Source organism: Plasmodium chabaudi, assembly GCF_900002335.3.
Source record: "Plasmodium chabaudi chabaudi strain AS genome assembly, chromosome: 7".
In the NCBI taxonomy this organism is placed as follows: Eukaryota; Apicomplexa; class Aconoidasida; order Haemosporida; family Plasmodiidae; genus Plasmodium; species Plasmodium chabaudi.
Window position 1 is genome coordinate 293,862 of NC_030107.2, and position 16,901 is coordinate 310,762.

At 24.5% G+C, this 16,901-nt stretch overlaps 4 protein-coding genes across 4 annotated transcripts; 3 read left to right on the forward strand and 1 right to left on the reverse strand.

The window, feature by feature from the left end:
• Positions 1 to 263: 263 nt before the first annotated feature.
• On the forward strand, positions 264 to 7,106 carry PCHAS_0708100 (conserved Plasmodium protein, unknown function; the record flags this gene model as incomplete). Its single annotated transcript, XM_732472.2, has 1 exon — positions 264 to 7,106. The coding sequence occupies one exon, from the start codon at positions 264 to 266 to the stop codon at positions 7,104 to 7,106; it is 6,843 nt and encodes a 2,280-aa protein (XP_737565.2).
• Positions 7,107 to 7,790: 684 nt separating this feature from the next.
• Positions 7,791 to 9,635, reverse strand: PCHAS_0708200 (heptatricopeptide repeat-containing protein, putative; the record flags this gene model as incomplete). The annotated part of the gene is made up of 1 exon (XM_734934.2): positions 7,791 to 9,635. One exon carries the CDS (start codon positions 9,633 to 9,635, stop codon positions 7,791 to 7,793), a length of 1,845 nt encoding a protein of 614 aa, XP_740027.2.
• Positions 9,636 to 10,768: 1,133 nt separating this feature from the next.
• Positions 10,769 to 12,376, forward strand: PCHAS_0708300 (inner membrane complex protein 1b, putative; the record flags this gene model as incomplete). Its single annotated transcript, XM_016797625.1, has 1 exon — positions 10,769 to 12,376. The coding sequence occupies one exon, from the start codon at positions 10,769 to 10,771 to the stop codon at positions 12,374 to 12,376; it is 1,608 nt and encodes a 535-aa protein (XP_016653561.1).
• Positions 12,377 to 14,869: 2,493 nt separating this feature from the next.
• On the forward strand, positions 14,870 to 16,863 carry PCHAS_0708400 (EELM2 domain-containing protein, putative; the record flags this gene model as incomplete). Its single annotated transcript, XM_016797626.1, has 7 exons — positions 14,870 to 15,160; positions 15,338 to 15,407; positions 15,509 to 15,560; positions 15,655 to 15,794; positions 15,951 to 16,214; positions 16,370 to 16,441; positions 16,577 to 16,863. The coding sequence occupies 7 exons, from the start codon at positions 14,870 to 14,872 to the stop codon at positions 16,861 to 16,863; spliced, it is 1,176 nt and encodes a 391-aa protein (XP_016653562.1).
• Positions 16,864 to 16,901: the final 38 nt, after the last annotated feature.

A 16,901-nucleotide genomic window follows, 5' to 3' on the forward strand; every position in this document is an offset into this window, starting at 1 on the left:
TTAAAAAATATTTGATACTGTATATCTATTTTGTATAACTAAAAAAGCATATTTATTTTTCTTCTCTGCTTTTTTATTTAATTTTATAACATTTTTTGGTAAACAAGATATCGAGAATTTGCCCTGAAATTCATCAACTCTCAATTTATGAGACATGCCTAAAGATATATACACGCAAAGAAATATTAACAGATATATACATGAGAAGAAATTAAAAAAAATACACATAAACCCTAATAGTGAGACTGAACGTGCAGAACATCATGAATCAAAAAAAAAATCCAATTAATAAAATTTCTAAACAAGCAAATGTAAATGCTTCCTCAAAAAATGGCTATAAAGAAAGTAATTATCAAACCCCAAGTAATAAAAATGTTTTTAAATTTAGTAATAGTTTAAATTATAATAGTTATAGTGATTTAGTGGACGGATTATTATCGGATAAAAGTCTTAGTATAAATAGAAACCATAAATTTTATAATATAAATAATAATAAAAGTAGAAATAATATAAGAAAAAAAAATAAAACAAATAATAGTAATGACGATACAGTAAGAGACGAAGATGATGATGAGGAGGATGACGACGATGACGATGAAGAGGAAGAAGATGATGATGAAGAAAATGACGAGGATGAAGAAGAGGAAGAAGATGAAGATGAAGAAGATGACGAGGATGAAGATGACGAGGATGATGATGAAGATGAGGATGAGGAAGACGATGAAGATAGACAACGATTTAATAGAAAAATGAGTACTGATTCTATAGATGAAAATAATAAAAAAAAAAAAAATAATTTATTTTATAAAGATTTAGATAAATCGAATAAACAAAATAATGTAAATACAAAAAATGAAAATTCAGATTATTATGATATATATTCAAATATATATTCATATTATGATATATTTACTGAAGGTCAAAATGGTTTAAGTAAATTTAAATATTTTAATAATGTATTTTCAAATTATGACCAAAAAGGTGAAAAAAACGATTCCCCTCATGATCAAAATAGTAGCACAAATAATACTCCAAGTAATAATAATAATAACAATTCTGAACGATTTTCAGCAGGATCTTCATCATATATTAAAGGATCGGGGGCACCCCCATCATTTAATAATCCACAGACACGTATTCCAAATGATAAAGCATATAAAACTGCAAAAAATTTAATAAAGGAAGAACGTGAAAATAGTAACAAATACACATCAGGACAAAGTAATAATGATAATTCTTCAGTAAATCGACAAAATATTTTTATTGATCAAAATAATTCTACTAATGGTATGAATAATAATAATCCTATTAATCAAAAAAGTCAATATTCATATTCAAACAAATTGAAGGAAAAAAAAAATGAACTTAATAAAAATATTGGAAATTGTAATAATACGAAAAAGAAAATTATTACAAAAAAAAAAAAAAAAAAAAAAAGTATTACTGAAGATACAATTATAAATGATCGAGAAAGTACATTTTATGAAGACTTAAAACGAAATATGACTACAAACAATGCTAGTGAAAATATAACAGGAGATAATCGAATGAATTCTGGTCCTACCTCTAATAACAATAACATTTTCAGTTCGTATGCTAACAAAAATAAAAGTAAGCTTTCTCATATAAAAACAATGGCATCCAGTTTTATAGAAAAAAACTTTTTTTATAATAATAATATGTACAAAGGATTTACAACACCAGCGAAAAATAACAATAAAATAAATAGCTCGAAAAATGATGAACAAACAGAAAATGCAATGGATAGCGAACAAGATCAAGATAGTAATATACATAGACGAAATCTAAATCATGAAAATAAAGAGAATGAAGAGCATAGTGATAATAATGATGATGAAGAATATGATAATAATTTTAGTTCAAAGGAAAGTAATACTACCAATCTAAGTATTGATAGTTCATGTTCTATCGAAATGGATTATAAAAATGATAAGGAAGTGTTACGAAACTTAGAGAAAGACTTAAACTATGATAAGGGAAAGGGTATTCCAAAATTTTTAAAAAATCCTGCAAAAAAACGAATGAATAAACTTAAAAAAATAATTGAAATATTAGAATATTCAATATATAATGAAGAAAGAAAAGGAAATAAATTAGAAAAAAAATTATATCAATATGTATTATTAACAAAGAATTTAAAAAAAGAAATTTATAATTTAGAACTTACAAATAGTAGTAGTAAAAATAAAATAACAACATATGAAAAAGATATAATCAAATTAAAGGAACAGAATGAAGAAATGAAATTAACTTTATCAACATTTGAAAATGAACTTAGTAGTTTAATTAATAAATTTGATAAAAATTTTGCAAAAGAATTAATTGATACAAAATCAAAAAATGATATTTTAAAAAAAGAAGTGGAAAGATTAAAAAAAGAAATTGAGCTTAAAAATTCAGAAATTAAAAAAATTGAAAGTTATAATGATATAACAAAAAAAAATACATCAGATCCTGCTGCAGTTTCTCAATCTGATAATATGAACTCAGAACCTATCCCTGATCCTGTTAGTAGTACATCTAACATTTCAAATTCGTTTATTGCATCTAATCCAACAAACTCATCTATTCCTTCAAATTCGACGAATGTAATTGGATTCGAAAATAATACAGAACCTGCTTTACCTCGAAACAATAACAACATTTCAAATGCTCATAATAATTCTCCTAATATTTCTTCTAACCCACCAAATGTCACAGTATCTCATGAATTTCCATTTTATTATGGAACGAGTGAAGAGGTTCCACAAAATAATGTCGATGAATTTATTGCAAAAATAAAAAATAATCGAATAATTTTTGATAAGAATATTGATAAATATGATGAAGAAACAAAATCTGCAATATATGGATGTCATATTTCTAATATAATTTTAGAAAATCCAGATATTTGTAATCATAAAAAAGTTTTAAAAATTTTACAAGACCATTGTGTTAGCGAATCAAGACTATTAAACATTCATATGTCATTAAAAAGAGAAAGATGTGATAATTATATTTCACAAAAAGAATTGGAAAAAGAAGTTATAAGACAAATTGAAAATATGAATTTTGATAAAAGTAAAGATAAAAATATGTCAATAATTAATTCAATTGTATTAACATTGATATTCAAAAATATTCATATTTTTAATTTATATAAAATATTTATTTTATCATTAAAATATGATAATTTTCGATGGGTAAAAATAATAAAGAAAGCACTTTTTTTGAAGTTTTTTGATTTATCCTTAATTGATTTTGAAATAAAAATTAACGAACCATCAAAGGTTAAAGAAACAAAACTTATTCATATATTAGGAGGTACTAATGCAGTTTTAAGTAACGAAAACAATGTAGAAATTGAAGCAAATCAAAATGTGCAATACAACATTAAGCATCCATTATTTTATTGTCCTAACGAGTTGTTAAAACGATTAATGTATGACATGTACCTAAATTTTACAAAAGAACCGATCAATCCTCAAAATAATGATAACATATATCATTACATATTACAAAAGAAAAATTACGATTTATTAAAATTATTAAAATTGTCTGGAAAGAATATTAGTTTTATATTTAATAAGAACAGTGATAATAAGACGCCTTTAGATTATGTAGAAAATGAAGATATACATATCGATTTAATTTCAGGATATATATTAGATATAGCTGGAAAGGGTGCAGAGAATTATAAAAATTATCGTTATGAACAAGCATATCAATTATATTCGGAAGCTTTAGAAAAACAAATTAAGCTATCTAATTCTATTAAGTTAGGTAGCTCAAAATCGATGAATGAAAATATAGGAAAATTATATTATAATAGAGCTAGAACTTTGATGCATCTAAATAAATGGATAGATGCTATAGATAATTGTAATAATTGTTTAAAGTATATTCCTAAATATATTAATGCATATGATACACAAATACATGCTTACGAATATTTATTAGAGTATGATAATGCATTAAGTATATATAAAACAATGTGCATAAAATGTAATATAAAACCAGATGATAAAGAAGATAAACTAAAAGCACAAATGAATGCTACTGCTTTTCAAATCTTAAATATTAATAAAAATTCAACAGTTGTAGAAATTAAACAAGCATTCTCAAATTTATCAAAAAAATGGCATCCAGATAAATTAGGAATAAATACAAGTGAAGATATTAAAAAAAGACACAACAATCATTTTAAAAGATTATTTAAAGCTAAGCAATTACTTTTAAATGATTTAGAACGATATAAAGAGAAAAAGAAAAAAGAAACAAATTTTGTATATCCTCAAATTATTGATGATTCAAGTTTGGCGCATCGAAATGAATCAAACAATAATAATAACAATGCAGAGAATCAAGATAAAAAATCGAATTTAGTTCCATCTCAGGATTCATCTTATGATCAAACGAAAGAAAATAAAAAGACACCGGAAATGTATGAAACATCTGGGCCTGATTCAAACAATGGGTTAAACAAAAATGGAAGTCATACGAATCTGTTTAATTCGTATAAAGATGATATTGAAAAATTTCAAGAAAAATTAAAAAATCTAAACAAAGGAATTAATAGCAATGATAATGATGTAAGTAAAAATATAAACCCGTTTAATAACGTATTTGATAATAAAGGTTCGAATGAAAAAGTCGATGAAAATTTTTATAAAAAATTGAAGGAAGAATATGAAGGATTAAATGATGATCAGTTAAATAATTTTAAAACAAAAATATCAAACTCAATAAATAATTTAATTCAAACTGAAATTAATTTAAAGAGAGAATATCAGGAATTATGTAATAAAGAAAAAAATAATGCTATCATGAATGCAAGATTATGTATTTTACAAGAAATTCAAAAAGCTTTATGTGTAAGATTAGATAAAGAAAGAAGGTTAAAAATTATTGAAACTGTTCTTAAAGATAAATCAGGTAATAATGCTTCTACATCTATACCAACGAATGATAAAGAAGATGAAAAGGTTAATGCCTACCCTCATCCTAGCAAACCAAATAAACAAAATACTTCCACCGAAGAAGAAGTATCGGGTGATGTGCCAATTGAAAAAAATAGAAATTCAAATAATGGAGATTATGCTAATATGGAAGAAAATGCATTTAAATCAAGCCAAGAATATTCTGAACAGAATCAGCCAAATAATAATGTAGAAACGGGTTCTAAAACGGAAAAGGGAAAAAATGAAAATCAAAGTTTTGATGAAAATGAAGAAGATGAAATAGAAGAAGGATATCATAGTAGAGGAAAATATTATGAATATTATTATGATGATAAAAATAATAGATATATCAAAGAACAAAATGATGAAGACTTTATTAATGATACCACTTATGATCAGAAAAAGTTTCAAGATGAAATGCAACAAGGGAAAAATTACTACGATGCTAAAGGTTATGAAAATGGTAATGTAAATAATGATGACAATATAAATAATGAAAAGGGTGGAAACAAAAAAGGTGAGCAACACAATATTAGAGAAGAGGATACAGATAATTTAGATAAAAGAAATATTCAAGATGTTTCAAACTCTAATAAGATTAGCGATTCAAACAGTAGTAGTCATACCAACACACAGACAAATTGCCAAACCAATTCAGGGATGAATGATAATGGAAATGTAGACAATCCTGATGATGGATGTGGGCAAAATCGAAAAAGAAATTCAAAAGAAAATTTAAATAAGGTTTGGAAAAACGAACAAATAAACGAATTAAATAAAATATCAGAAAAAAATCAAATACCAAATGACCATACAAATTTTTTATTTATGAATGAAGAACATAAAAATAAAGATGTATATAATAACCATTTTGATAATATGACAAATACAAAACAGGTTAATCAACCCTATAGAAATTCAAATAACATTTATGAATACATGTCTGCAACAAATAATCAGTACCCCAAAACGCATGCCGTAAATAATAGTCAAACGAATACAGAAACAAAGAACGAGCCATATCCTTTTGGAAGTAAAGCACGCCCAAATATCTCTCGCAACTTAAACACAAGCACAGACGAAATTAATACAAAAGATGAAAATACAGGAAAAATGCACATCAACAATAATGAAACATTTTATGAAGAAAAAGAAAATGGAAATATAGAAACAAATGGATATATAAATAAATATCATCCTAAAGAAAGAATAATAAATTCTGATGCATCGAATAATGAAAAGGCTGAACAAGATGTAACTAATCAACCAGTAGGTGAACAAGATAGTGGTGAAAAAAAATATACAGCCTTCAGCAAAAATAATCAAACAAATGAAGAAAATGTAAATGATTCTACAAATAATTATTATGATAAAGATTCTGTTTATTTAATGTATAATCCTAGAAATCCAAATATTTTAGATAAAATGGCAAAAAAAAAAAATGAAAATTCTATAAATAAAACAGATTCAGTAGAAGGAAGTGATAAAGAGAGGGAAACATATTATAATGAGGATAACGAAATAAATAAAATAAATTTTAAAAATAAAAATGATGAATATATAACTTCACATATGATAGGAAGTAATAATGATTTTTTAAAAAAAATATCAAGCAATAATTCTTCTCGAAATATACACACAATTAATTCAGAAAGGTTGATTCAAAAAAAGGTTACTTATCCTAATGATAATACAAAAAAAAAACAAACAATGGAAAAAAGAGCTAGCCAAAAAGAATCAGGAAATGTATATAACAATAGTAGTGACACTGAACAAGATCAATATAGTGGACATAATGGAGAAACAAAACATTATGATTCTTCATTTTATGGAAAAAGTTATGTATCAACAAATAAATCAGTTTCAAATATAAAAAATAATATAGATAAAAAACTTCAAAAAAATTTTGATAGTTCAGAAGATTTTTCAAATTATAATGAAAATAATAATTTTTATAATATACATAATGATGAATATAAAACATATCATTTTTCAAATGAACAAGCGGATCAAGATATAAATAAAAATTATTTAAATACAGAAAACCCTAATCCATCGGATAATATTAAATCGTATTCATTCCATTCCAATTCCAATGCTTATACACATGACCAAAGAGAAAATATGTCTCCCAAAAAAAAATGAAAATAAATTCAACTGCTTCATATCAATTGAAAAGCGTATTGTTTGTCTGTTTGTTTTGAAATATAGATATACTAGTTTGTATGCATATGCTTTATGCACTTATCATCAATGTTTCGTAAAACAACAGCTAAGTGCGTCTCTGTAGTTTTAAGTATGCACTACCAAGGCTTATAAAAATGTGTGCATGTATTATTCTATTCAGCTTATTGCATATTATTCTGTTCAGCTTATTGCATATTATCCATATTAACCTTTGCATATTCAAATTTTTCCCCAAAATTCGATACGTATGTATACCCACTGTGATAAGAAAATCACAGGGTCACACATGCAATAATAGCATTTATACATAGCTATTTTTTATGCTTATTATTCGTTTTTTTTGAATTTTTTTTACATTTTTAAAGAAATATAAAAAAAATATTATAAATCAACATGCTTTGTATATTAACTAAAAAATAAAAATTTTTAATACAACATAATAAAGAATTGTATGAAAATTACAAACAAAATACTGACTAAAATGTCGCAAGTGGTAAAGGTAAAGCATTTAAAATGGAGGTGAAAATTGGCTCACTCCCATTTTGCATAAACACAAAAATGTGAAAAATATAATGCAAAACATAATGCAAAACATAATGCAAAACATAATACAAATAAATGGTGTCCATTTCATTTTTGGCACTAAAATGATAAGATATCTTTTGCCTTTTGCACAAAACTAAACTCGCTATTTATATCTTTTTTTTGCACACAAATATTTAATAAATTTTTGACATTATTTAAATCGTATTTATGAACTTTTTTAATTTGCTTTATGATATTATCCAGTGCTAGGTCGACTAAAAGTGTTGCTTTATGTATATCTACTTGCTTCTTATAATTCTCAAAAAATGTAAGCTCGTCTTTATTACTCTTTGATATGTTGTTGTCTTCAGGCACAATGCTGCTTCCCCTTTTAGCATCGCCAAAGTACAAAATTTTAAGTAGGATGGCCAGAATTTTAGGATAATCTCGAGAGTCTACGTTTTTATTTTTCATAAAATAGTCTACATAGGAAATTAAAAAATTATATAAAAAAAATAATTTGTTTACTTGATCATTTTCACAAGACTCTATATTTAGTGAATTGAATAGGATGCTTAAAAATTTATCACATGAAAAACTATTTATACACATGTTTAAAAATACAACTTCTTTATATATTTTTTTTTTGGATTCTTTAATTTCTTCATTGATATTTTTTAAATAAATATAATATAAATCTAACATTTTATATTGTGGATATTTTAAAAGATATCCCATAATAATTATTTTTTGTAATGATTCAATTTTATTTATACCTTCATATATTTTTTTACATAAACTTTCATATAAACAATCATTATAAATGTTTAATACAGAAAAGCCATATGCTAAATTACTTAAATCTATATTATTTACAATTTTTAAATCTATATACTCTACTATTAAATTTAGTAACATATCATCATTATGTTTATTTTTTCCTAAACAATAAACCAAAAGAGACAAATGGGAATATTTCTTATCGTCTGGTACATCAATTCTGCTTACTTCAGTATCACTTGCATGCTTATTAACATTTGATACTTTATCTTGTTCCGTTCTACAATTTACACAATCATAAACATTAGTTGTGTTATGCTGGTCAATTGTTAGGCTGGCGCTTTCATTTGTATTATCATCCCCTTTTGGTTGACTATTTTTAAGTTGTTCATCTTTAATTTTATGTTTTGCTTCGTTACATATATGAAGAAAAACTTCGTAATCATACATCCTTAGTTTTGTATATGCATAAGCTATCAATGATAGGTCTTCAAAATCGGAATAACATAATTTATATAACAATTCTTTACTTATTAAATTTATGAACGCATAAAATTTTGAATTAAGCCTCGAATAAGACAATAATAATTGACACAAATCTTTTATATTAAAATTTTTTAACCATCTTTCATCTATTTGTTCTGCTACTAATTTAAAAATATCGTATTCGTTATAATTTATTTTTGACAAATAGTTTAATGCCATGCTAATGCTGTATGGTTGTAAAAAAGGTAAATGATATTTTAACTCATCACATATTTCGTCCCATTGTAGTTTCGATTTTTCATAATTCAACAAATTTTCTGATATTTCAACACCATTATTATTTCTAATATTACTAATATTATTATTCACACATAGCTGATTATTTTCTTCTAAACGATTTTGAAAATAATAATTTTCCAGTTTTGTTTTAATACCCTTTTCCCTATTGAGATCATAAATATTACCATTTATAGGACTACCTTTTAAATCTGGTGATAAATATAATTGTTTTGCTACAGTTCCTAATTTGTTTCCATATTTTTTTCGTGGTATTTCCTTTGCATTTATCTTTTTCATCCATGTTTGTTGTTTTTTTTTTCTGTTTATTTCTTTGTTTGTTAACACATTTATGCTGGTAGAACTGCTATGATAATTTCTTTGGATATTCATCAATCGCTTATTTATAAAGCAAAACATTTTTATTGAACTTTTCGCTTTTATTTAAACACCTCAAATAAGAATGGAAACATATTATCACACCATTTGGTCATTTTCATCCGCCTTTAACTAATATATATTTTGTGAATAATATATTATTGAAAATTAGTAGTATTCATAATTTCAGTATTTTCCTTTTTCTATATAGGGCATTTTCACATATGTTTTATTTCCTCTTTTCCCTTGTATACATCAATTTATTTTGTTTCACTATTTTTCATTCATTTCATTTGTATTCATATTTTTAGCATATACCTATAAATCTGTTATATAATGCAAATATATATTTATGCATAACCTATTTTTAATCATCAAATGTATGATATTTAATATGAATTACATAACTCAAGAAACGCCGTTCTAAATCAACTGATATCTACAAAAAAATATGGATACCTTCATAGGCATTTTTTTAAGTATTTTTGCATTTCTTTTAACAAAAAAAATTGTTCTTAAAAATGGTAAAATCGTTTAATTATATAATATTTTTTTTTTATTGGCTAATTGAATTATTTAAAAATAAAATAAATATGAACAAGTCATATAAATAAATATTTTTGGTCAGGCGATAAATAATAATTTGTATGTAACATTGAGTCGTTACATATTAATTGTGTATATAGCGGAACAATTTAAATAAAAAAAATACATAATAATTATTGCTTGTTAATATTATATAAGTGTATTTTCCTTATTTTTTTTTTATATGTGTGTAAAGCTATAAAAACTGTATAAATGTTAATTTGTAAAAAAAACATAAAAATGTAATATCATATGTTTTTTATTTTATCTTTGTATTAGACTTTTCAAATTATTCCTATTTTATAAATAGCTATTAATATTTAAAATATAGCTCTACATTATTATTTATGCCGTTGTTATTGTAATTATTTTCTTAGCCATAATCATGCATATATAATAATATTTTTTATGTCAAACGCTTTTATTGGCAAACATTTACTTCGCAACATAATTTGTTAAGATTTATAATTTGTTTTTTGTGTGCATTTTTTTTTGTTCCGTATTTTAGACCAATTTGTATGTGCTTTTTTTGTTTACTTATCTACCTATAAAAGTGTATTTTCTGTACAATTCATATATATGCTACAAAAATGAAGACAGACAAAAATAAAAGCACAAATATTTCAAAGTATGACAATGAAATGCCAAATATGGAAAAACTATATGATCAATTAAGCTTTCAAAAATTTGAAAATGAATCGAGTTCATCATTAAAATATTCTGATATTGAGAAAATGTCGGGATTGAATAAAAGCATTCAGTCATCTATATACAGTAATAATACTAGCAATAGTTATGCAAATACTCCGAAAAGTGGGACTAGAATTATGAATAAATCTAATGTTCAAATAGTTGAAAAAATAAAGGAAGTACCAACTTATATTGTTAAAAACCAAACAAGAATAATAAACGTTCCAGAGGTGAGATTTGTAAATAAGGTTGAGCATGACACTGTCGAGGTTATTGAAAAGTTGAAATATGTCCCTAAAGAAGTTACTAAATATAATATTATTAAAAAGCCTGTGATAAAAAATATAGTTAAAGAAAAAAAAATGGATGTTCTACATGTACAGGAAAAAATCAGTTTTAGAGATCAAGAAGTTGTAGAAGAAGTTTATAATTATGTTGATGAAGATGGAAATCAAATTAAAGATTCCCAAGATATAATGACTATGGATTATATTTTATCAAATGAAAATGAATCGAATAAGAAAAGAGAATGCCCAGTATATCCTTCCTTAAACTGTTGTAACAATACCAGTGCTTATGTTGAAAATAGTAACAACATTTGTAGTATGGCCTATAATAATAAGATTGACAATTCAAATATCATAGGAATATCTAAAGGGGAAACCTTACCATATGATGTGGATCTTAATGTGTTGCCGCCACTTTTAGAGCCTTTTGGTCCGCAAATAAAAACAGAAGATAATAAAATATTTGAAAATGTATTTGTTCCAAAAGTTGAAAAAGTTGTTGAAGTACAAAAAAAAATTGATATACCTATAAATTTACCAGTGCCATATATAGTTCCTAAACCCAAAATTATAGATGTTGATATCCCAGTTTTTAAATTTAATGATAAATATGTACCTGTTCCAGTTCGTCAAAAAATCATACCAAAAATTACATGGAGTGATAAAGTTTATAAAGTCGATTGTGTAATAGAAAAACCATATTTAGTATATCATGATATAATAAAATTTGTCCCAACAGATACAAAAATTAGTGTTAGAGAATATCCAAAAGGAATAAATAAAATAAATCCTGAAGAATTATATGAAGCAGACAATTTAGCATTATGGATGAGAGTAAATGCTGATTTGAAAGAAGAAAAAGATAATTTAAAAAAAAACACACAAACTGAAAGTACAATAGATCATATATGTGAATGCTCTGATTGTGAAACATGTGAACATATCTCTAATTCTGAACTAAATATTTCACATGATTTATTTAATACTAAATCTAGTCCCAACAATTTTTCTGATACCATACCATTACATCAAGATCATCCCCTTGAAATGGTTCATCTACAAAACAAATGGATGAAACAAGATGCTACAAAAATTCCAGAATTATATAATGAACAATTTATGAATGCCCATAGAAATGCATTTTTCAATTTAACCTCTAAAATTCCTCGTGAAGCAAAAGTAGAAATGAAAACCATTGCCCAATTGAAAACTAACACATAAAAAGGGAATGTAATAAGACAAAAATAATTATTTTACCTATAATACATTTACAAAAGAAAAAAGACGAAGAAAATGCATACACTAACAATGATGAAACTATGGCCGTATGTACAATTTTATTTATTTCGTGATTAACTAAAAATAGTTTCTATTTTTTTAAATAAAAATTTGTATAATTATGATGATTTTTTTTGATAATTGTTTTTTTATTAAAAAATTTTGTTAAAAAAATGCATTTATAATAATTTATGTTTTGCCAAAATATGTATGTCTAACCTTACACTTTTTGTGTAACATTCCATTTTTTTTTGTCCTTTAAAAAATATTCATTATGCATATTGAAATAGTTACAACATTGGGTATTTACTAAATATTAGCTAAATTTTATTACTATGGTATATTAAAAAAAAATGATATTTAGCTAGCTTAATTTTGGCTATATTATATCTTACCAATAAGAAATACATTCTTATTTTATTGCTACTTATATAGAATTATTTATTTTTGATTTATTCGAATTTGATACTTGATAAAATATAAGGTCTATATTTACATTTTTCCACAAGTATTGATATTTATAAAATGAGAAAATACCATCGACCTATAGAATATGCCTTTTTACACATATATGCACTTTACTAAAGGACAGAAATTTTATTTAAGTAGTATTTTTTACAAATCATAAAAAGTTACGTATATATTATTTAATTCAAAATGGGAATATAACCATAATTTATGAACAGTTATAAGAAAAGATGTTAAACAATTTAAAGGCATATAAATATTGTCATGTATTTTTCCAATATTTTTATTTTTTTTTTTTTAAACTTTTTATAAGTTTTATTTATATAATTTTTCCCCTACTTATTAAATAGTATCATATGTGCGATTAAAAATTATTACACATATGGTGTGTGTATTATTTTCTTTTTTTTGATAATTATAAGTGTGATATGCGCACCATTAATTAAGGGTAAAGCCCGACTTATACGATTAAAAAAGGTATAACTATTATTTTTACTTGCTATATATACACATATTTTTTTTTATTTAAAAAGTAACAAACTCAATATCGTCCATTCGTTCATATGTTAACAAAAGATTGCTCTTATTACATCTTATGTAATACTATTTTTTTATAAGTAAAAAATAAAAGCTTGTCCTATATATTCTTCAACCTTTTTACTATACCCATGATATATACACGTATAAAGCATCTAACTATATCACAGTCATGCTGCATAAATGTTTTGAGATAGATATATCGAAATAGACACATACACATGTACATATATAAAAAAATATATATACTTAATAATTATACATTTTAATTATTAAAAAAAAAATGGACATATATAAGCTTCGTTTTTTTATATATCATTCTAAAAATAAAATTCTAATATATAATATAATTATCAAATTATATATTTTTCACACCTTTTTCATAATTTAAAATGTTTATATATTAAACATGTCCTGTGTGCATTTGAATAATGTATTATTACACAAAAAATATGATAAATAAAAATTAGCAAACTGTAAATTAAATCTGTTACATAATGTTGTATAGTGAAATTGTAATACATTATATACAAATGAAAAAACATTAAAAAATATAAAATAATAATATCCAAATTTTTAATAGGAAAATTATGTAAAAATTTATGTAAATAAAATGTATATATGTAAACATAAAATATGTAAAATAGAATATGCATATATATGTATATGTGAAAATCAAAAAATATATACAAGTGTAAAATTTTTTTCGGGCTAAGATTAAATAGCGAAAAATATTTTTTTTTATATTAGGAGAGCAAAAAAAAAAAAAAAAAATTGTTAAGACAAAATATTCGAACTTTTTTTGTCCCTCTCCTTACTATTATTATCATGTTATATATAAACATGAAGTAAAGAATATATATATTTATTTATATATATTTATATATTTTTTAAATAGTATATACAATAATTAATATATATATGTATAATTTTTTATGCATATTCTGTGATAACATACGGTGAGGGCACACAGGAAGCTGCCGATAATAGTTTAAATGTAACGAACTTTTTCTGTGTTTTAATTTTTGAAGAAATAGTTGTAAGAAATATATTTTCCATTTTTTCATGTTTATTAATTTTTTTTATTACATGTGTATAGTCAATTTATGTATATATATTATTTTTACAATCGTTGTTATGCTATTGTATGCATGTAATAATTTATGTGTGTATATGTACAAGCGGTCATATTTTTGGTGACAAGTATATGCACATTTGTTATTGACCTTTTCACCGATATATAATTTTTCTTTTCATCCATCTGTTTTTTTATATTGCACATTCATATTTGTAGTATTTTATACATGCCACCATATAGGCAACATATAACCAAATAAAAAGCAAGCAAATATAAAAACAAATACATAAAAAATTAAACAGATATTTATACATTTTACATTCTTACACTTTTATTAACATTTTTAGAAAAAAATGGAAAAGGGACTTACTATAGTTCATAATAAAATTAAAAGAAAAGAAATAGATAAGTCCAAAAATAAAAATATTAATTTAGTAGAGAATGATGAATTAAAAAATCATAAGAATGGGGCATATAATAATAACGAGGATAAAAAAGTTAATAACAAAACTACAAAAAATAATAATAATAATTCAGAAATAAAAAATTATTCTAATCTTGAAAATGATTCTTTTTGTTATGAATGTTATCATGGAGGGAATTTAATTTGCTGTGACAATTGCATCAGATCTTATCACATATATGTAAGTATATTTGTAGAATTTTTTAAATAAAAAAATGTTTACATATTTATATTAACAAGTTTTATTTTATCTTCCTACTGTCTTTACAATTAAATAGATCATTTCACAACCACAATTTTGATATATAATACTTGTGTATGTCCTTATATATTTTTTTATTTTTTCATGTCTTACTAGTGTGTAAGCGAATCGGACAAACCACAACCAAGTTTTAACTACTGGTTTTGCCCCTTGTGCAAGAGAAATGGTAATTAAAATTTATTTATGATTTTGCTTGATCATTTTTTCGTTGATAACTTTTCTTTTTCATTTCGTTTTACTTTCTTGCATTTTTTTTTTCAAATTTAGGCGTATCCTTTGGTATCCCACTGAAAAGAAAGAAAAAGATACGAACACTAAGGTTAGAGCATAAAGATGCAAATGCGTCGTCATGCGTATGTTCAGTCGTGTTTATCTGCTATAAAAATTGTTATTTGTTTCTGCATTTATAATAGTACCCTAGGCAATACCCAAGAAAAGGTGAAGCAAAAAAGCGAGGGAACAAAATATGCGGGTGAAATAAACGTAGGAGAAAACTATCAAGTGTCCAATGTTTCTACATTCTTCTTAAACAGTCACTCGGAACAATATGACGGTATGTATATGCATGCCCATATACCAAATACCCAAATACCCAAATTTATTATTACACTGCTTGCATATATATGGGAACATATACGGAGGGAGTAGTGAAGTTGTATATAATTGATTCGTCGTATTTGTAATGACATATTTCCTTTTCTTTTTGCAGAGGTCAGCAAATCAGAGCTCGTTTATTCGCCATACTTACTCGAAAGAATGAAAGAGAGTTTTTTGTGTGAAGGACAATATGAATTAGTAATAAAAAATGATTATGAGCTAGCTATTTTTATAAAAGAACTAGCAAAAAATTGGAAATGTCAATTAGGATGGCATCCATTTACTCCTGAATATGCATTCAAAATTTTACATCGTGTGGATTACAATCCTAAAAGAGCGATAGAACTTTTAAAAAGTTCTGACTTTAACTTTTTGGGTAAGCTCTTAATAATGTATGCTTATTTGTTTATGTCCACAAACATGTTCAAGCAAGTGCGACTGTTTTGTGATTGCTCAGTCATTTATTTGTTCCGCTTATATTATATTTTAATTTTCAACGATTTTGAAATTTCTAACATTTTCCGTTTTAAGAAATATGCGACCCGCCAATAAGAAAGTACGAGAACAAATGGCGACCCAGGGACAAAAGGGGGCAAATATCAGGTAAAGCCACTTTAAATTGTTGAAAAATATAACTTTTAAAATAGTGCACACACCTATACATTTATGTGAAAAAAAATAAAGTAGATATGCTTGTTGATGGTAATACATTTTTCAATTTTGTATGTCCATATGCAGACTCCCCATATCCCTCATCGGAGTTACTACAAAGTTACATTAAACGATCAGTAAATATTTCTGTTAGTGAAAAAAAGTATAACTACTATTCAAATGGTAAAAGTAAAAACTATTGTGAAATAAATAAGAATAATATAATCGAATCTAGCTACCCACATGAACGAACAAGAAATGGTTTAAGAAAAGAACTAGAAGATGATGATGACTCAGTAGATATAGACGAAATTGATGAAGAGGTTATTGATGAAGTCGAAAGGGATGAAATGGATGATGATGAGGATTATTAATAATATTATGTACAATTTGTTGATAAAAAAAATAATAT